The sequence below is a fragment of the Microcaecilia unicolor genome, chromosome 2 (genome assembly GCF_901765095.1).
Source record: "Microcaecilia unicolor chromosome 2, aMicUni1.1, whole genome shotgun sequence".
NCBI classification, from domain to species: Eukaryota; Metazoa; Chordata; class Amphibia; order Gymnophiona; family Siphonopidae; genus Microcaecilia; species Microcaecilia unicolor.
Window position 1 is genome coordinate 616,655,429 of NC_044032.1, and position 21,874 is coordinate 616,677,302.

Here is a 21,874-nt window from a genome sequence, read left to right on the forward strand (position 1 = left end):
TCGTAACCTTTATCTTGTCTTCCTCTCATCAATAGTCCCTTATCCCTATGTGTCCTATCTGTCTGTCCTACCCTTATCCCTTATTTGTCCTGTCCTGTCCTGTCTGTCTGTCCTGATTTAGATTGTAAGCTTTCTTGAGCAGGGACTCTCTCTTCTTCATGTTCAATTGTGAAGCGCTGCGTACGACTGGTAGCTTTATAGAAATGATTTGTAGTAGTAGTTATTGCTTGACATACAGATATTATAATATCTTGTATCATGTATAGTGTAAAACTGTTACTATCATGAGTGTTGTGCTTTCGTCTATGCAGTAAATAAGTAGAGCTAAAATTTTATGTTATGCTACTGTTGTAGTGTTTTTATTTTATTTCAGTCCTGGAGTTTTCATGAAATCATGAAACCTTTTTCCAACTGAGTAAAAAAAAAAAACAACATTTTTCTTCGGACTGTATCCCTTTCTTCTTTTGTGTCAAAGGTGATCTAATCATAAAGTTCCAATATTTATGGTCACTTTGAATCATGTTGAATTACAGAAATGTCAGGTTTCACAGGCACTTTTCTTCATGCGTATTGAGCCCAATTCAGTAATTAGCGCTAAAACCTAGGTGCTAAAATTTTGGGCACTAGACACCAATTCTATAGCAGCAATATTGCATGTAATTGCTCTTATAGAATACTAGCCTAAGTCTGCATTTTGGTACCTAACTCTTAAGTGTGAGCACCTACACCTTGTCAAGGGCCGGTGTAAATGTTTGCACCCAAGTATTGATAGGCATGTAACTGACAGTATCCTATAACTTGGCACCTAATTGCTTGATATGCCCCTGACCAACCCATGTACCTCCTACATCCATGTCCCCACCTTGGGAGTTGCACACACATAGAAATTAGGCACAAATTTTTTAATGTATATGTCTACTGTTACTTGTACTTAATGCCAATTTAGCACCAATTAGTTAATTTGGTTATATCCATAAATGGCCCCTGCGTGCTCAATTGCTCACCCTATATAAAATTGGGAAGATTGAGGCTGGATGTTTATTTAAGACTCTCTCACAGTGATTCTTTAGTATGTCTGGTAGCTTTTGCATTTATTATTTTCATTTTCAGTATTTATTATTTTATTTTGCAGGCGTATCTCTTTGGCTAGTCCCCGCCAGATTTTCAAAGCATCAAACATGACTCAACGGTGGCAGCACAGAGAAATTTCAAACTTTGAATATCTGATTTTTCTCAACACAGTTGCAGGTAATGCATATTTTCCATTGTGTAGCACGCTAGAAGTCGAGCTGTGATGGTTCTGCTGGTGCCGTATTCTCTCCTCGAGCCTTATCTTTTCACTAGGCAGCCAGGTGAGAACCTTCCTGGTTTGTTTAGTAGTAAAAATTTAGAAAGGTAGTTTGCTGAAAAACTGAACTGAAAATCTCGGTTCCAAAACGCTGGGCATATCTATCTGATGCCCAGCAGCATGTCTGCTGATTTCAGACATGTTCTCATTCCCCTTTCTACTATGCATGCTGACATCAGTATCAAGAGCAATAGATACAGGGTGGATGCACCCAAAAACATAAAGTAAAGGGATTTTTAAGTTGGGTTTTGTCATACTTCTTTTTTGTTATTTTATTTTTGTGTAGGTAACGTTCAGCCAGGAAGACTCTGAATTCTAGAGCTACTAATTTTTGAATATTCATGTACATTGAAGATCCTATGGCAATGTCTAATTATACCACCAAATATGTAGAATAATCTGTTTCTATTGCTATATATATATATATATATATATATATATATATATATATATATATATACAGTGGGGGAAATAAGTATTTGATCCCTTGCTGATTTTGTAAGTGTGCCCACTGACAAAGACATGAGCAGCCCATAATTGAAGGGTAGGTTATTGGTAACAGTGAGAGATAGCACATCACAAATTAAATCCGGAAAATCACATTGTGGAAAGTATATGAATTTATTTGCATTCTGCAGAGGGAAATAAGTATTTGATCCCTCTGGCAAATAAGACCTAATACTTGGTGGCAAAACCCTTGTTGGCAAGCACAGCGGTCAGACGTCTTCTGTAGTTGATGATGAGGTTTGCACACATGTCAGGAGGAATTTTGGTCCACTCCTCTTTGCAGATCATCTCTAAATCATTAAGAGTTCTGGGCTGTCGCTTGGCAACTCGCAGCTTCAGCTCCCTCCATAAGTTTTCAATGGGATTAAGGTCTGGTGACTGGCTAGGCCACTCCATGACCCTAATGTGCTTCTTCCTGAGCCACTCCTTTGTTGCCTTGGCTGTATGTTTTGGGTCATTGTCGTGCTGGAAGACCCAGCCACGACCCATTTTTAAGGCCCTGGCGGAGGGAAGGAGGTTGTCACTCAGAATTGTACGGTACATGGCCCCATCCATTCTCCCATTGATGCGGTGAAGTAGTCCTGTGCCCTTAGCAGAGAAACACCCCCAAAACATAACATTTCCACCTCCATGCTTGACAGTGGGGACGGTGTTCTTTGGGTCATAGGCAGCATTTCTCTTCCTCCAAACACGGCGAGTTGAGTTCATGCCAAAGAGCTCAATTTTTGTCTCATCTGACCACAGCACCTTCTCCCAATCACTCTCGGCATCATCCAGGTGTTCACTGGCAAACTTCAGACGGGCCGTCACATGTGCCTTCCGGAGCAGGGGGACCTTGCGGGCACTGCAGGATTGCAATCCGTTATGTCGTAATGTGTTACCAATGGTTTTCGTGGTGACAGTGGTCCCAGCTGCCTTGAGATCATTGACAAGTTCCCCCCTTGTAGTTGTAGGCTGATTTCTAACCTTCCTCATGATCAAGGATACCCCACGAGGTGAGATTTTGCGTGGAGCCCCAGATCTTTGTCGATTGACAGTCATTTTGTACTTCTTCCATTTTCTTACTATGGCACCAACAGTTGTCTCCTTCTCGCCCAGCGTCTTACTGATGGTTTTGTAGCCCATTCCAGCCTTGTGCAGGTGTATGATCTTGTCCCTGACATCCTTAGACAGCTCCTTGCTCTTGGCCATTTTGTAGAGGTTAGAGTCTGACTGATTCACTGAGTCTGTGGACAGGTGTCTTTCATACAGGTGACCATTGCCGACAGCTGTCTGTCATGCAGGTAACGAGTTGATTTGGAGCATCTACCTGGTCTGTAGGGGCCAGATCTCTTACTGGTTGGTGGGGGATCAAATACTTATTTCCCTCTGCAGAATGCAAATAAATTCATATACTTTCCACAATGTGATTTTCCGGATTTAATTTGTGATGTGCTATCTCTCACTGTTACCAATAACCTACCCTTCAATTATGGGCTGCTCATGTCTTTGTCAGTGGGCACACTTACAAAATCAGCAAGGGATCAAATACTTATTTCCCCCACTGTATATATATATATATAAGGTTGAAGAAGAATTGGCATTCCACTTTAAAGTTAGAGTAATAAAATGCTCAGTAACCAATGTAAAATATTTAATTTTTTTTCTTGATAGATAATTTTAAGGGAGTGATTCCAAATATCAAGACCAGAGGTTGCCTTTGTGAAGGAGCTGCAGTCTATACAACACCACAAACTTTCATTTGTGATATACAGTAGAGACAGTTAAATTCTTTGCTTTAATATGCAGCAGGATCATTAAGCAGTGGTGTTGGCTGTTCCAGCTAACACATGCTGTTATGCAGAGAACAGGAAGAGAATGGCTAGAAATCGGACCTTTAGTCTGTTCTCATATGTTCATCTAACTTGATAACGTCTCAGCATTTGTTCTGGACTCTGCTAAACATCGTCACTTCTTTCTTTAATCTCTTAACACAAACAGGTACAGCAGTCAGCTTATTTGGTTAACTGTCACTGAGAAATTAAATTATCCTGTTAACCTTACGACAGGTATTTGTCTTGTCCTAGATTGTGCAGAATATTGGTGCTATTTGGTTAATGTTAAAGTGGATCCCCAGCGTGCCTTCATCTCTCCCTAAACTTAACTTTTCTCCATATGTTAAGTTGTCTGGGCATTGGCAGGTTTAGAAATTCAAGAGTTTAGATATGTCTGGTTTGCTCTGAAAGGGTTCCTTTTACTAAAGCTTAGCGTGCATGCTAAATGTTGTGTGTCCCATTTTATACCTGTGGGCCACATGGCACTTTAATGCATGCTAATCTGTGAGCATGTGCTAAGCTTTAGTAAAAGGGCCCCAAACAACAGGAAACTATTCTCAGAAAGCTACCACAATATTAAATGCAAATTAAATAGAACAGAGATTCAATTCAGATTAATCCATGGAAAACTATAGTATGTATCTCAGACTGAAGACTATTCATAAACATTACCTGAAGTACAAAACCCTTTTTTTTTTCTAGGGGCCCTTTTATTAAGCCGTGTAAGGCTCTACATGCACCCAACGCATGCCAAAATGGAGTTACCATCCGGCTATCGCGTGGCTCTTGCGATAATGTCATTTTTGGCACGCATCTGATACGCGCAGCCGAAAAATAATTTTTATTTTCAGACAGGCATATCGGACACACGTCAAGTGGCATTTGGCGTGTGTAGGTCATTACTGCCTGGTTACCGTATGAGACTTTACCGCTAGGTCAAAGGTTGACAGTAAGGTCACAGACCCAAAATGGATGCACGGCAATTTTGATTTTGCTGCATGTCCATTTTTGGCAAAAAGTTTAAAAAGGCGTTTTTTTACAGGTGCACTGAAAAATGATTCCGCATCCCAAAACATGCGTCTATACTAGCGCAGGCCATTTTTCAGCACGCCTTTGTAAAAGGGCCCCATTGTGTGATGTACAAGTGCACATAGTGCCAGGGTTCCCAGAAACCAAAATATTTTTATTTGGTGAAAATAGGTTTTCAAAAGTATGCCATCTGTAATAACTGAAGGTGGTGTTCAATTGATCTTGTGTGCCTTTCTATGAAAGATTATAACATGGGGTTGTTTTTGTTTTGTTTGCTCAACCAGGACGTTCCTACAATGACTTAAATCAGTACCCAGTATTTCCTTGGGTTATCACCAATTATGAATCTGAAGAGCTAGACCTTACACTTCCCAGCAACTTCAGAGATTTGTCCAAGGTAATCCAATATGCCTGGTTTCATTAACAGTTGTAATGGTAGAACTTTTTCTGTGTTTCTTATGAAAGAATTTGTGCTATGGTATTGTAATGTTGAATATGTGAAGTTCCTCTTAGTTTGATTTACTCTTGATGGGCTAGGACATATCACTGACGGAAAAAAGACTGGCAGATTTGGCTTTTTCTTGCACTGCCATCTAATTGTAAATAGTACATCTCCTGGTGGGCAGGTCCTGGCTACAGGAGTACTTCCTACTTCACCAGGTTGATGCTCTCCTTCTAGGAGACCTCCCTCCTCCAAGGTAGCACTCCAGCCCCACTTTGGTCTCTGGTCCTGTGTATGAGTTCCAAAATCTAAAGTGGAGATTAGTTTGTTTGGCGCTCTCCAACCAAAAAGGTGGTGGTCTGCTCCTTATTCTAATTGTGTTTTGTTTTTGTTTTTTAAGTAAGGTAGACTGAAATAATATGATAGTAGGGCATAATTTTGACTAATTTTACCAGATACTTCCTGGTTATTCAGGTGACTGTGTACTTTAATTGCTTGTAAAACCTCTTTGAGAATCGCTGTACAAATAACCAAGTGCCCATACCTATTCCAATTTCAAGTTTATTAAGGGTTTGCTATCCCTCGTATTAAGGCAAATATCTAGGCGACTTACGTGCCAAAAGTTATATTACAATAGTATAACATACATTTATGGTGACAATACATGACTCAAAAGGAGAGGAGGGCAGAACTACGAAATGGGAAGGAAGTGCTTTAAAAATTTACAGTCGGTCATATTAATACTTCTCTATGCACTCAGTCTACTGCCCCTCACTATCTTTCTACCCTCATCTCCCCTTACGTTCCCGACTGTAACCTCCGTTCACAGGATAAATCCCTACTCTCAGTACCCTTCTCCACCACCACCAACTCCAGGCTCCGCTCATTCTGCCTCGCCTCACCCTATGCTTGGAACAACCTTCCTGAGCCCTTACGCCAAGCCCCCTCCCTGCCCGTCTTCAAGTCTTTGCTTAAAGCCCACCTCTTCAATGCTGCATTCGGCACCTAACCCTTACCGTTCAGTGAATCCAGACTGCCCCAATTTGACTGCCCCTATCGGACCGACCGTTCACTTTTCTATTAGATTGTAAGCTCTTTGAGCAGGGACTGTCTCTCTTTGTTGGATTGTGGAGCGTTGCGTAACCCTAGTAGCGCTCTAGAAATGTTAAGTAGTAGTAGTATTCCTAGATCATTACCCATAATTTGCAGGGCTGTGGATTTGGGGTCTGTAAAATTGTACCAACGCCAACTCCAGCTTCAAAAGAAAAACTTACAACATAATATATGATAAATTTATCATTTTATGTTTCTGTCCTGGATCTAAAATTATATTTACCAGTACTTAAGATCGGAACAAAAAATTTTAAGGCAATATCAGTAGGACTTGGAATCGGGCAGTAGAAAAATAGAGGAGTCCAGCGTTGAAGGTTTGGTTGCACTGACTCCACAGCCCTGATATTTGGATGGGAATTGTGTAATTTTCCCAGCAGGTGAAGTAGTTATTACTACTACTACTTAACATTTCTAGAGCGCTACTAGGGTTACGCAGCGCTGTACAGTTTAACAAAGAAGGACAGTCCCTGCTCAAAGGAGCTTACAATCTAAAGGTTACTGATTGCAACCTTAACTTAAGGGATCTGCCATTCCTGTTCAGGAGAGCTGAAAGCAGGTTTGGTTTTCAGGATGTCTATAACCATAAATATTCAGAAGACATTTGCCTATTTTGGTTGTCCTGAAAAAGAGTTGCTGCCCTTGAACTGTGCCCATTTCTTTAATGCTGCAGCATTTGTATGGGGTCACCACTTAATGTTGCAGCTGGATTGGGTGCTCTGGTCAAAGCATGCCTACAGGCAGCAAAATATTTTTTGTTCCTAGGTAGTAAACCTGAAACAACGCTACCCCATTTCTAATCTTGAACACTTGCCAATTAATATATGAGTAGTAGATTGTGTTCTGTGTTATTTAGAATAAATTATATTATCTCTACATATAAATGAAGAACTAAGAGGGCATGCAAAAGAACTTTTAGCCTTTTTGGGTTTTGCTTGAGAATGAGCAAGATGTGCTTAGCTGCTGTAGATCAGAAAACACTCTTTTATCTGGTAGGTTTAAGTGCTGTTCTTGATGAATTCCAGTCCTATTCATGTGTGCTCTGCAAGAGATAGAGCTTGAATCATTTTACCATCTACATGTCCCAGGTGGCAGCAGATTAGTGTGTGGATTGTGATCTGATTGGTTCATAATGGCACCCAGCAAAGTCTATGGAATTCTAACTCACTAACAGTAGCCCTCAGATGCTGTTGGTAATTATCATGAATCAAGTTAAGTTTAAATAAAGGTAATATGGTAAGGAGTGAGACCCTAAAATTCAAAGTAATAGAACAAAGAGAAAATTCAGGGAAGCGATTTTTAAACAACTGAAGAATATATCAGCTTGCAGCATTACAAAGTTTGTTGTGTAGCACTGGTCTGTGGGAGATAGTAAAGTCCTCACGTTATGTAAAATATTAGTTTTGATTTTAGTAAATAAACTATGATATGAAAAACAAGATATAAAACAGCATGGTGAAAATAAAATAAGCCTATATAATAATATATCCAGTGTCTACCTTTCTAGTGAACACATACCTGGCCTTGGTTTCTGATACCCGGCCACATTCACAAGCATATTTTATAGGACAATGAACACTGAGCTGGACTATGCTGCAAGAGAGGCAGATGCAGTCCAAGTCAGCCATTGCTGCCATGGCATGCAGAAAGTGAAAGGTGTTTGTGGCCTGGAATGTTCCTTGCTATCAGAGGAGGAGAAAGAGTGTTGAGGACGGGCTGGGAGGGAAGAGAAAAGTGGGTACAACTTTGGAGGAGCACAGTGGTAGGGATGGACTGGAGAGGGAAACAGAGTAATGGGCATGGGCTGGTAGGAAATGGAAAGTGCACATTTCCTTATCTTGCTAGTCCACTCCAGATGAGGGGTTATGCTCCACAATCTGCAGATTGAAGCAGAGAATGCCTACAATTCAGTGACATGAGCCATATAATGAGTGCTGTAGCCTTGGACCTTTCTAGTCTTCTCTACCTGCAGAACATGGACTGGTGCAGTAGAATCAAGTTTCATCTTTGGGCCAGATTCTCAAGGGTTCAGACTGCAGCCTGTAGCTCCACAAGTCCCGCCCATCTTATTGATTGGTTTATTGTCATTTCCCTCGATGAACTGGAGGTGCTTCCTCTCTCTCCCCCCCATACCCCCAAGACTTGGCCTACGGGCCTTCCTTGGGTAAGGGGGGCCTCTGGCTAGCTGGCTGTGGCCAGGAGGAGCCTCCTGGAGCACCAAGCCTTGGCCTGCAGGCTCTCGCTTGGCAGGCCTGTGACTGGAAAAGGTTCTGAGGGGCCACTGTCATGGATGGATGAGTAGTGTGAGGACCTCTCGTTTCTTTTCACAACCTCCTTCTCCCCCCCCCCCCCCCCCCCCCCCCTTTGCAGGTCCTCTTTAAGAGGCTGTGTGTCTTGCTTCCTACAATAAAGTTTTAATTGAAAGAAACGGAGCTTTTCAGGGTAGCCAGCTCTAGCAGCAACTTTCTGGGTAGGTTTACGTTTCCTGTTCTAAGGAGGAGGGAAGTTCCTGATGAAAGGCAGAAGCAGCAAGGGACAGAGTCACTAGAGAAGGTGAGGTTGGAATACTAGAAGACTTGAAGCCATGGATGTGCTTTGCGACTTACTCAGACATCAGTGGGGACACTAAAGGTGATTTTCAGTGTGACTGCAAGGAGAGTAATGAGCTTCAGCCAGTGCCAAACCATGATGGACTCCCACTGTCTGGCCAGTGTAGCAGTTTGTACACTGAGTCACAGCAGCGAAAATTCAGAGCAAACCTTGGTTTCCAAGCCTGGAGCCAGTCTGAGCCATTGGGACCTCTTTAGAGTTTCCCCCTAATGGGAGAGTCTGCCATTTTAAGTTTAGAGCATGGGTTTCCCGCACATCTGGCAGTAAGGCAGTGGTGGTGCTTACTAAGGTTGCATATGGGGAATTTGTAATGGAGAAATCTGGGGATCCCAGATGTCAGCAAGTTTTAAGAAAATAGTTGTTTCTGGCTATTTGCCTTCCCCTAATCACCTAACCTGGAAGGTTATTTTCCCTCAAGCTGCCTGTAGCCACCTCTAGAGGAAGGCAGGAGAAAGGAGTGTTAAGCAAGGTGATTTAAAATTATAGAAGACTCAAAATTATGAAAGCCATTAAAGTGGCAGAGATGAAAGTGCAAGTTGGTGCTGTGGGTTTCAGATGTGCCCCTCCAGCTCCCAGTTGAGGCCTTTTTTGTATCTTAATTTGGTCTGAAGGAGGGGAAAGTAAGGGGAACCTACTTCACAACAACTGCAGATTACCAATACCCTTATCCACACTCATTACCTTCTGTTAGACTATTGCCACCTGTTCCTCATAGGTCTCCCATTGAACCATCTTTCTCCCTTTCATTCTATTCAAAATTCTGCTACATAACTTATCTTCTGTTAGTGTTGCTACACTCACATAATCCTTCTTATCAATTCACTTCATCGGCTCCCTATCTGCTTCTTCATACTGTTCAAACTTCATTTAGTGATCAACAGTGCATTCATTCTCTTCTTTTCTTATTTCTCCCTATACTCCTCCTTGGAACTGTGCTTATCAATTAAGTCACTTTTGTCTATGCCCGTCCCCTTCATCACCAACTCCAGATTCCATTCCCCATTCTTCCACCTTGCTGCTCAGTATACCTATAATAGTTTTCTTGAGTTATAACATCATACTCTTTCTGGCCATATTCAAATCCAGGCTAAAAGCACACTTTTTTGAGACTGCTTTTATTTATTTATTTATTTATTTATTAGCATTTCTTTACCGCCATTTTGAAGGAATTCACTCAAGGCGGTGTACAGTAAGAATAGATCAAGCATGAGCAATAGGCATTTACAGCAGTCAAAATATTCAAATAATACAAACTATGGCATAGTATACTACTTACAATGTCAACAAATATGTACTAGAACATTATAATTGATAGTGAAGGGTAAAGCAAAGATGGAACATATAGATAGGTAAGAGAATAAGAAGAGTTAAAAAGTAGGTGACTGATTTAGAGAAAGTACTACTAAGTTACTTTTGCTGAGCTGACGCTAATGAAAAGACCGGGGGAAGGTCCTTGAGACAGCCCAGGTTTGGGCGAAACGTGCATGTTGGACATCTTTCCCCCTGGGTCCGACAATAGAATAAGAAGAAATGAGATAAGTGAAAAAGCTTTCAATAATATAAAAGAATGTTAGGTGTTAAAGAACCAATGAAGATTTGGATGTTATATCACTGCAGTTGTAGTGATTAACATCACTGAGGTTCTGGGGAACCAGTGGGAGATGGTTTGAGGAAGATATAAGTTATAAAGACACATGACTCTAGAAGATTGTTGAATTAGTGTGATGAAAAGTCCTATGTATAAAATATATTTACTGGATTTCAGAATTTATGTTCTATGGTGATTGGAGATCCAGTCTTAGAAATATAAACTTGCCGTGTCATTTAGCTGCTGATTTAGAGAAAGTTGCACATGAGGTCAGAGAGATGGTTAAAAAGTATCTCAGCTAGGATAGGAGTGGATAAACATGTCCTGCTGCAGTATGTGCAGCCCGAGTCACTCCTTGTGTGTGTGTGAGTGAGTGAGGCTAACACTTTAATTACTTCTTCCATTAAAGGCCTGGTTGAACAGCCAAGCTTTCACCTGCTTCCTGAAGCAGAGATAGTCTTGTGTGAAGCGGAGCCTTTCAGGCAGTGCATTGCAGAGTGTGGGGGCTACTCCGGAGAAGGCTCGCTTGCGGGTACCACATCGTGTAATGTCTTTTTGGAGAGGGTATGGTTAGTGATAGGCCTTGAGAGGACCTTAGTGTCCTTGGCAGTTTATGGAGGATCATCCTATTCTTCAGGTACTCAGGGCCATTTTCTTGGCTTTTAAATCTTTACCCCCTTATTTGCCTGTTTAATACTAATGCTTTAAATCATTCCCGTAACAAATGAAACTCCCTAATCTCATTTATCATGTTTGTCTTGAATAGATCATAAGCTATTGAGCAGGAATCATCTCTTACATGTTTGTATACAGTGCAATGTATGTTTAGTAGCACTATACCAATGATTAGTAGTAATAGCAGTAGTAGGTATATTGAGGCTGGGTTAAGTGCCGGTATTAAAGGAGTTTCTTTACTGCCAGTGCAGAGTAGGGGACTCTCCAGACATGAAGAGCTTGTTTCTTTGAGCCCCAAGTCTGTGAACCCCTACTGATCTCTGGTGTCAGTGAGGGGGTGGCTGTTGCAGAAATCATAGGCACATTTGCTCAGAGACTAGAATGGTGAATGCAAATGGGGGAAGCTGCATTCTGAGAAAAGCTGTAGTGGGGGTTGTTAAGTACCTTTTATGCCTGTAGCCAGAGATGAGTCAGGTTCAGGAGATGGAGCAGGTGCTACAGATCTAAGTGAAGCAACAGAAAGCCCTGCGGCAGAGTGCTCCTGCCCTCAATTTGGATTTTGTCTGGCAAGCTATTGTTTCTCTTGAGAGAGCAGGAAATAATTTTTGCAGTATGGAGGCCTCCCTTTGGGGGGGGGGGGGGTGCAAGTCGGAGGAGAAGGATGTACAAGAACATGTAAATAGGCTTCAGAATTCAAGAACAGATCAGGCTGGGAAATTGAAGCCTTGGAGTCTCTCTGCACAGGCCTGCGAAGGTGAATGTTAGTGATTTTGCAGGATGGTTTTTCTATTCAGCACAAGATGGAATTGTTTGAAAATAAAATCAGACACTTGAACATGAGGACTTAAGTTTCCGTAGCTGTTTGCTATAACCCAAGGGAGATGTTAAAAAAAAATGCCTAATAAAAGTTCTCAAAATTCCAGTGAGTGTATCACACCCCTTGTATTCAAATGTGTTCAGAGGCAAAAATGTTTGGAGTATCAAGTAATTTAGACTTAACTGTAGTATTGGAGTGCCCAGAGGTAGAACCAGTTCCCTGTACTCCTTTGCTTATATCTTTTGTTTGCAACACAAATAACTGTTATGAGGTTGTTTTTTTCATATTCAAAATAGCATGTTTCTTGGGTCAGAGGATTTTGCTTTTGCCTGACGTGTACAAGCAGATAAAGGATAGATGTAGATTTTTTTTATAGATATTACAGGAAGTGCTTCCATTGACAAATAGGACTAAATCAGGCATACAAGTTGGTCATATCTTTCCATGTCACTAGTACAGAACAGTGTGTATGATAATATTTAAGATCTTATAAAAGGTTGCCCCATTGTATCTGATAGATTGTAGTAATCTTCTGATTAGCAGTAATAAATATTCTTTCCAAAACCACGGGATTTACCGTGATACCATGAACCACAATATCATGCTAGCACAACTGGCGCCCAATACACATGTCCAAAAATGACATCATTTTTTGGCTGTGTGTATTGGACGCTCACCAAAAATGAAATTACCACAAGAGCCATGCAGTAGCCGGGTGGTAACTCCATTTTGGCGCATGTTGGGCGCGCGTAGATGCTTACGCAGCTTAGTAAAAGGGTCCCTAAAAGATTCTGAATTTTTTCCCTACTGATAAGAGAAATTCTTTATAGGATCAATGTCAGCATTCTCAGCTTGGAAATACCTATGCTGGAAGAAAGTAAATTATCAAAGCATGTTCTGTTGCTGACTGGTTAATAGCTAAGTTCTTGAGCCTAACCAGTAGAATGGGTATAAAGTAAAAAGGGTATATCATAAACACGAAAAGAAATCTGTATTATTATCTGGAAAGCAAGAGTGACTGTCTTTCTGTCACTATTGAGCCACTGTATTATAATATTGTGGAAGGGCTGTCTGGTAAGGTTTCTTCTTTGCAAATAATACCAAAATAGGGTAGACATCCCTGATGATGTGGATAACATGAAGAGTGACCTAATGAAGCTTGAAGAATGGTGTAGAACCTGGCAACAAAGATTTAACGGTAAAAATGTTGGGCCATACATTTGGGCTGCAAGAATCGGAGGGAGCAGTGCAGTATAAAAATTAGCGTATGAGCCCTTATGGCCATATATACGGCTCATGCACTAATCAGAGCATGGTAATGTGGCTGCGCTAACTGATTTTTAGTGTGTGCTTTGCGAGTACACATTGGGCTTTTAGCACAAGACACCTCAGCACATCCCTTTTAGGCTGAGGTAAGCATTGTGCTAGTTCTTACCCTAGCCTATTAAAAGGACCCCTATATGAGAGAGTATTTGCAGCTTTACATTCTGAGCATATCCTTGAACTCCCAAGATGGGGTTCTTTTATATTGTTCCCCATATCTGTGACTAAATTCACTAGGACCTATAGAAGAATGATCTTGAGTATTATCCCATGCAGGAGAATTCTTTCCTAGTAGCTGTAAGGAAAGTGGTGAGCTATACTTAGTTTAAAAATTTTCACTTTACATCTTTTGGGGGGAATTTTTGGGAGGATAATATAGCTTTTTGTATTATAGTCTGAAAATGTGTTGATAGTGGGTATAATTTGATAGAGTGGGTGCCAGACTTTGAATTTGTTTTAGGATATTTTAGTTTGAATTTTATGTTACCTTAAATATCTATAATCTAAAGAAGAAGGGTTACCTTAGCATGCTAATCAAAAATTGTATTGTTAGTCCAATAAAAAAGGTATCATCTTATTTTCTATTCTATGTTTTGTTTTATTTCTATTTATTACCTTTAAATATTATCAAATGAGTCACTCTGGGACACTTTAAAACTTACATTTATTTGATGTTCTATCAGTAAATAGACACAGGAGAGAAAGGAGCAGAGGCCTACAAAAGTACAGTATGCCAGAAGGAATTGGCAAGTTGTGGACCAAATAGTGTTTGCAAATATGTTCTATATTTTTATGCTAATAAGTGAAGTTTTAGACCCACATTCAGAGCCCATGCTGTCTTCCTGTGGTACATTATATTCAGAGTAGGGATGTAGTGATAATAGAAGAGCTAAATTTTACTCTAGGAAAAGGATAAGAATATACAAATTAGGATTAAAAAAGAAAGGAGGCCTAGGTAAAAAACCAGAGGGTAGAGTTTAAAAAAAAAACCAGGCAAGACATTATGAAACATATGTCTAGTTTTGGCACTTTAAAAGCTTCTTAAGAACCGCCTGTAAAACTATTGCTATATGCATTTCTGAAATGTACTGGTGTTTCTGAAGGTAGCACCTGTTTGATGCAGAGTTTTCTGATATATAATAAAAATAATTTTTGAGGTGTTTCTGATAAAATTAAAACCCAGAACAAAAGATAGAGGTTGACAACATCTCATTCGTAGTCTTACACCTACACCACATTATTATTGGCCTGTATCGTACTGCACTTAAACTTATATTGTCTGTGCTTGATATCATGTTCCTCTGCCTTGCTGTTCAGAAAATTTAACATTTAAATAACTTGCTTGTGGTAAGAATGGCTTTTATTCTATTTTGTATTTCCCTACTCTGACATTGTGATGCAGTTCCACTCCCTGCTGTGCTTATTTCTCACACTGTCCATAGCTAGGCTTCCCTAACAAGTACATTTTAGTTGATAAATACTGATGTTTACATATCAAATCATACACTGTGCACAGTGGTGATACACAAAGCTTTTGTAGCCTCAGTTATCAGGTCTGACATCTTGTGTTTATTCTGAATGTGACTCACTGAAGAGAGAGCCTTTCAAACTCAAAATTATCAGAATACTGAGATCCTTAAATCGGAGAGAAAAGACATTTTATGCTTTGTAAACATCTTTTTTTTATTTAAAGAACATCATTAAACTTAAATAGCATACAGAGGGGTTGTGCTACTAAAGTGGGTTTTTGCATCTACTACCATGTGTCCAATTTATGTGCCCATATTTTTCTGTGTAAATTTAAATAAGAAATTAAATGGAATCTGGGTGGTACCCATTTTGGTTTATAAGAACATTAAATTGTTCTTGTGCATTATAGATGATGTTGCTCTGCACAATATTGAAGCAAGTCTGTGTTGTATATCTGTGTCTGTGTATATAGCTATATATAGACAGATTTAGATATTGTATATAAATCAGTTTCGAGAAGCACTGTTCTTTTCCTAAAAGTTTTGCATCCTTGTACACGTTTCCCTTTCTGTGGTATGAAATATACAAGTTAAAATGTATTAAAGTAGGAGTTTATTTCACTGATCTATATAACATACTCAGCACTTTTTTTCTATTTTTATTTTTGTAAAGATAGTTTACAATTTTTATGTCAGTCATCCACTTAGCAATGAAAAGGGAATACAAGAACAACCATGATTCAAAGAAGAATCAATGCTGAGAAATTAGACTAATTTCTGTATTCCCTCAAGTCCATCAATTTATTGAGAACCGAGAAAGGACAAGCCCTAGAGCAAGGCAACTGAAGATATAATACAAAAGAGAAAAACTCACATTTGAGAGAATATTAACTGTTCAAAGTAAAATATAAACCTCACCTCAAAAAGCTTACAGTCCCAGGCCCCCAGGAGATAAACCTAAACACCTATGACTACCTGCTATCTAGGAAAATGCTTAACTGGATAGGTTATATTACAAAAAAAAATCTTTGATATTTGAGTATATGTTTACAGTGAAATCAGACCAAGAAAACAGCTCCTAAGGCCAAAGCATCTGCATGCTTCTCCAAAAACAATGTCTTCTAGCCTTCATGTCACAAGACAGGTAAGGGAAGATATACCCTTTCTGACCCATAAATAATGCCGCTTGAATCCTAAAACATAGTCTCACTATCGACTCTCTATGTTGAGGAAAAGAAGATGTGATATAACTCTTCCAATAATCTCTTCTTCATTAGTATTCAAAATAGCAGAAGACCCTCAGTAATGAGGTTTCTAATAACCACATTCCCATTCTCTGACCAGAAGTGCTAGATTCTCCTCCACAAAATGGAGGGAGGAAAAATATTTCCCAAGGAGGGGTAGTCCATCTTCATGAATCTTCAGTACCTCTCTCAAATAACTCTGGAAAAGATTCAAAGGGAGAGGAGAAAGCAGGTTTGGGAAAATTCAGAACTCTTAAGTTAAGGGACTTCAGAGAATTTTCCACATTTTCCAGTCCCCAGTGGACCACCATCTTACCTTGAATCAACTCCTTAAGCTGTACCAATGTTTTCTGTAACATTTCAAATTTTTGACCCAAAGCTGCAGAATTCAAGTTTTGAAACTGCATCTTAGCATGGATATCCAAAGTTAAAGTTGCAAAAAAGGCAATAGTTTGGTACATGTGAGTGATCCTGTTCCAAATAGAGTCCAAAGTAAAAGCTACGGGTCTGGTCGTACCAGGGAGGCTGTATTCTCAGTAAAGCTGTGATACTTTTACCCTTGGAAAGAAGAGCTTACTCTGTTGACTTGAGATTTCTTACTAAATATCTCCTATGGAAGTAAGGTCATTCTGTTCATCTTCTTACTACTACATCTGAACCCTCACCCTGTTTTTCATGAACATTGTCATTTCCAGCTATTGTCTTTCTGGCCCCTTTCTCAGCCCTTCAACCAACAACGTGTCTTTATCCTATGGAAGCATGCAGATCTAAAGGCAGTCCACAATCTGGAGGCACAGGGAAAATGGGGCCATCAGGGCTTAAATATTTGATTTGCTGTATTAAAATTAGGTTAATTGCTTTTTCTCAAAGAAATAACTAAGCGATGTACATAAAGTGAGCAAAGAGCTGAAAAGAATTCCAGTATTTGATAGGAAAGAGGAAAGAAAAGAACAACAAAAGGGAAGGGGAGAGATCGGAGTGATAGAGACTGCCTCTCCACAAGAGCCATCAGGATCTAAGTAAATAGAGAAGGCCTTTTCAAAAATGTAAGTTTTCAAGAGGACTTTAAATTTTGGGGAAGAGCACTGCAGGCAGATAGGAGCTGGGAGAGAGTTCCAGAGGGAGGGCACAAGCCAGAAGAATGCATTGGCTTGGGTGGACTCATGGCATCATTCCTTTGAAGAAGGGAGTCATAGACAGTTGTCATCAAGAGAGCAAAGATCCCTGGGAGAGGTATAAGGGATAAGAAGGGTAAGAAGGGAAACCAGAGTAGTGGACTTTATGGGTAAGGATAAGGATTTTAAAATGAATGCAGTAGGCAATGGGGAGCCAATGGTGTTGAATAAATAAAAGAGTGGCATGGTCAAATCTAGAAGCATGTGAAATGATGTGAACTGCTGCATTTTGAATAGTCTGGAGATAGTGAATTGAGTATTGTGGAAGACCTTAGTAAATAGAATTGCAAAAGCCAAGACGTAATCAGAAGCACATAAAGGAAGTGTCTTTTGAGATTGAAAGTTGAAATAGGGGGTGACAGTTTTGAATTGACACAGAAATGCAAAACAAGCATGAGCAAGAGAAGAAATGTGGTGCTTGAAAGATAAATTCTGGTCTAGTATGATCCCTAGGTATCTGAAGTGAGACACAAGTGAGATAGGATACCTTCAAAAAGAGGGTACATTGAGCATGGAGAAGAAGAACCAGGTATCCAACAAGCAGTAGTTTTGGCAGGGTTTAATATGAGGTGATTCCTAGGTAACCAAGACTCTGTGGGGGCAAAGCAACTTAAGCTTGTTTAGCTCGAGATTGGGTGAAGAACCTTTGAAATAGAGAAGGATATCATCAGCATAGCAGAAAGTGCAGATACCAAGGTCCTGAATCAAAAGTGCAAAAGGGCTGAGAAACATGTTAAAGAGAATGGGAGCAAGAACAGAGCCCTGTGGTACCCCACAGGACAAGGAGGTATGTATTAGAGGACAAACAAGCTTGTCAGACATTGAAGGTATGGTTAGTTAAGAAAGAGGAGAACCAAAATAAACAGTTCCAGAAATACCTAACAATTGAAGTCTGCTCAAGAGTAGATTGTGGTCGACTAGGTCGAAAGCCAAGGTGAGGTAAAGAGAAACTAGAAAAGCCATATTTCCATTTGAGGGCCCTACAGAAATCATTTAGGAGGGCCTTGATGATAGTTTCACAACTGTGACCTGGACGGAAACCAAATTGCCAAGGATGCAGGACATTGCTGGTGTCAGCATGATCTAAGAGCTGTTTAAAGACAATGTTGCTCATTTTCAAAGCACTTAGACTTACAAAGTTCTACCAGTTACTATCAGACTTATTTTCAAAAGAAAAGGACGCCCATCTTTCGACACATCGGAAGATTGGCGTCCTCCCAGGGTCGCCCAAATCGGCATAATCAAAAGCCAATTTTGAGTGTCTACTACTACTACTATTTAGCATTTCTATAGCGCTACAAGGCGTACGCAGCGCTGCAGAAACATAGAAGAAAGACAGTCCCTGCTCAAAGAGCTTACAATCTAATAGACAAAAAATAAAGTAAGCAAATGAAATCAATTAATGTGTACAGGAAAGGAGGAGAGGAGGGTAGGTGGAGGCGAGTGGTTACAAGTGGTTACGAGTCAAAAGCAATGTTAAAGAGGTGGGCTTTCAGGCTAGATTTAAAGGTGGCCAAGGATGGGGCAAGACATAGGGGCTCAGGAAGTTTATTCCAGGCGTAGGGTGCAGCAAGACAGAAGGCGCGAAGTCTGGAGTTGGCAGTAGTGGAGAAGGGAACAGATAAGAAGGATTTATCCATGGAGCGTCCCCAACTGCTTTCCGTTACGGGGATGACCAAAGTTCCTGCAGGCGTGTTGGAGGCGTAGCGAAGGCGAGACTTGGGCATGCCTAACACATGGATATCCTCAACCCATAATCGAAAAAAGAAGGGCGTCCCTGACGAGCACTTGGACGACTTGGTCCTTTTTTTTTTGTTACGACCAAGCCACGAAAAGGTGCCTGAACTGACCAGATGACCACTGGAGGGAATCAGGGATGACGTTCCCTTACTCCCCCAGTGGTCACTAACCCCCTCCCACCCTCAAAACCTTTTTTTTTCAAAATATTTTTTGCCAGCCTCAAATGTCATACTCGGGTCCACTGCAGCAGCATGCAGATCCCTGGAGCAGTTTTGGTGGGTGCAGTGCACTTCAGACAGGCGGATCCAGGCCCATCCCTCCCCTACCTGTTACACTTGTGGTGGTAAATGTGAGCCCTCCAAAACCCACCAGAAACCCACTGTACCCACATCTAGGCCCCCTTCACCCATAAGGGCTATGGTAGTGCTGTACAGTTGTGGGGAGTGGGTTTGGGGGGGGGGTTGGGGGGCTCAGCACACACGGTAAGGGAGCTATGCACCTGGGAGCAATTTCTGAAGTCTACTGCAGTGCCCCCTAGGGTGTCCTGGCATGTGAGGGGGACCAGTGCACTACGAATACTGGCTCATCTCATGACCAAAGGGCTTGGATTTGGTCGTTTCTGAGATGGGCATTCTCGGTTTCCATTATTGCCAAAAATCAGAAATGACCAAGTCTAAGGACAACCATCTCTAAGGTCGACCTAAGTTTCCAGATTTGGGCGTCCCCGACCGTATTATCGAAACGAAAGATGAACGTCCATCTTGTTTCAATAATACGGGTTTCCGCCTCTTCACGGGGATGTCCTGCAAGGACATCCTCAGAAAAACTTGGGCGTCCCTTTTGATTATGCCCCTCCACGTAACTTTGTAAGTCTAAATGCTTTGAAAATAAGCCTCTTTATGTTCAGTGATCTTAGATGTGATGCAGAGATTCAAAATGGTATGGTAACTAGAAGCTACTTCAGGTTTTAAATTCGGCTTCTTGAGAATTAGTTTGACAATGGCATGTTTCCAAGAATTAGAAAAGGAGCCAGTTGAGAAACTAGTACTAATCATGTAATAGAGGAGAGGAATGAGACAGTGTTGTGGAATAGTTAGCCAGGATGATGTGATGGGATCCAGAAAGCAGGTATTAAGTTTGATAAACCAAGAAACTTGGTGAGAGAGTGAGGGATGCAATGGAGAATTTGTGCCATGAATGAGTTGCGAGAGGGTAAGGGGGACAGAGGTAGAGTGGGGGTAAGAATAGGGAAGATAAGTTGGGGACAAAGGGGAGCAAAAGGGAGAGGAAGCGGGTTGGGTGGAGGCTCTAAGAGTGACAATTTTGTCAACAAGAGATGTTGCAAGAGTGTTGGAGTAAGGACATTGGAAGAGAAAACAGATGGTCTTGAGGAGGTCGACTCTGTAAGTACTGAGAAACATTTCTTGGGTTTGTTGATTTAAGAATCTATGTGGAAAAGAAATGTCTTTTTGCCTTTCATTTTATGGTGGTAGTACCAATAGGAGGTATGATATAAAGTAAGAGAGTCATATAATGCATCACTCCCCATCCAGCAGCAAAGACTTCACCTGGCTCTGTAAGGGAAGCTGTGGAAAGAACTCCAGCACCAAAGCTTGGTGCAAGGAACAATCATTGGAGATCATGGAGGGGTCTTACTTTAACACACACTCCCCCTGTGCTTTCTCATCGAATAGAACAAATTATCAAAGGAAATGAAGGCAGAAAGAGAAATAATGATTGAGCTCTGATTCAGTGTCTTTCAATCAGCTCCATCTCAGCATTTTCAAGGTGAAGGAACATCATCTAGAAATATTCAAAAAATAATTAGGAATAGAAAATTGCATAACTCTTCACATTTTGTCATTGCCCATGCTAATTAGCTCAATTTTCAAACATTGCCTTAGGGCTCATAATGAGTTAAATTGTAACCAACTACGTCCATTCTTGGCAGCTATGATATGATACTTTTCAATAAAGAATCAATCTGTTTTTGTTGTATGATTTGACGTTTGAAGCAAAGGCCTAAATATGCTGAACATGGAGCTGCTGAAAGAATCTAGGGTAAAGTTGTGCATTGGTACAGATTAGGGAAGGGCTACAAGTAACTTTCAATGTGTTTAAATGTCCACTGGAGCACTTAGAGGTCCATCATTCTAAGATGGAAGCAGATTGATGCAACAAACACTCTGCCTGGATCAGGCTGTCCTTCCAAAGTAAGTAGCTGTGGGTTACAGAGACTGCTAAACAAGTTGTAAGGCTTAAGTTTACTTTAAAAGATCTAGGTCTCAGCCTATGACTGAGGAAAATGTTGACTTCAGTAATTTCAAGATTACTTAACAAGTGCAGCCTGTAGGAGAGGGGTGAAAAGCCATGTGGTAATCTATCAATAATTTGCAAGGAAATACATATACAGGGCTGTCACACTTCTTAGCATCTCTGTTGACCCCACGCACGTCCACACGCTCTATCAGGTTCTCTTGGGCCTATCAATTACAATTGCTTTCGCCACTGGAGAAGCATTTTTAGATTACATGGAAGATCTTTTTTCTGTCTGGCCCCTCTGTTGTGGAGTGGACTTTCCCTAGACACTAGAGAGAAGCCCAGCTAGCCTAAATTTTGGTGGCTGTGAAGACATCTACTACTACTTAACATTTCTAGAGCGCTACTAGGGTTACGCAGCGCTGTACAATTTAACAGAGAAGGACAGTCTCTGCTCAACGGAGCTTACAATCTAAAGGACGAAATGTCAAGTTGGGGCAGTCTAGATTTCCTGAATAGAGGTATGGTGGTTAGGTGCTGAAGGCGACATTGAAGAGGTGGGCTTTGAGCAAGGATTTGAAGATGGGCAGGGAGGGGGCCTGGCGAATGGGCTCAGGGAGTTTATTCCAAGCATGGGGTGAGACGAGGCAGAAAGGGCGGAGCCTGGAGTTGGCGGTGGTGGAGAAGGGTACTGAAAGGAGGGATTTGTCTTGAGAGCGGAGGT

At 40.9% G+C, this 21,874-nt stretch overlaps 1 protein-coding gene across 1 annotated transcript in view; it reads left to right on the forward strand.

Moving 5' to 3' along the window:
- LRBA (LPS responsive beige-like anchor protein) overlaps positions 1 to 21,874 on the forward strand; it is a 1,257,537-nt gene that overhangs the window by 933,338 nt on the left and 302,325 nt on the right. Inside the window, 2 exon segments of the mRNA XM_030191657.1 lie at positions 1,133 to 1,248; positions 4,983 to 5,095. Coding sequence (XP_030047517.1) covers positions 1,133 to 1,248; positions 4,983 to 5,095 — 229 coding nt within the window.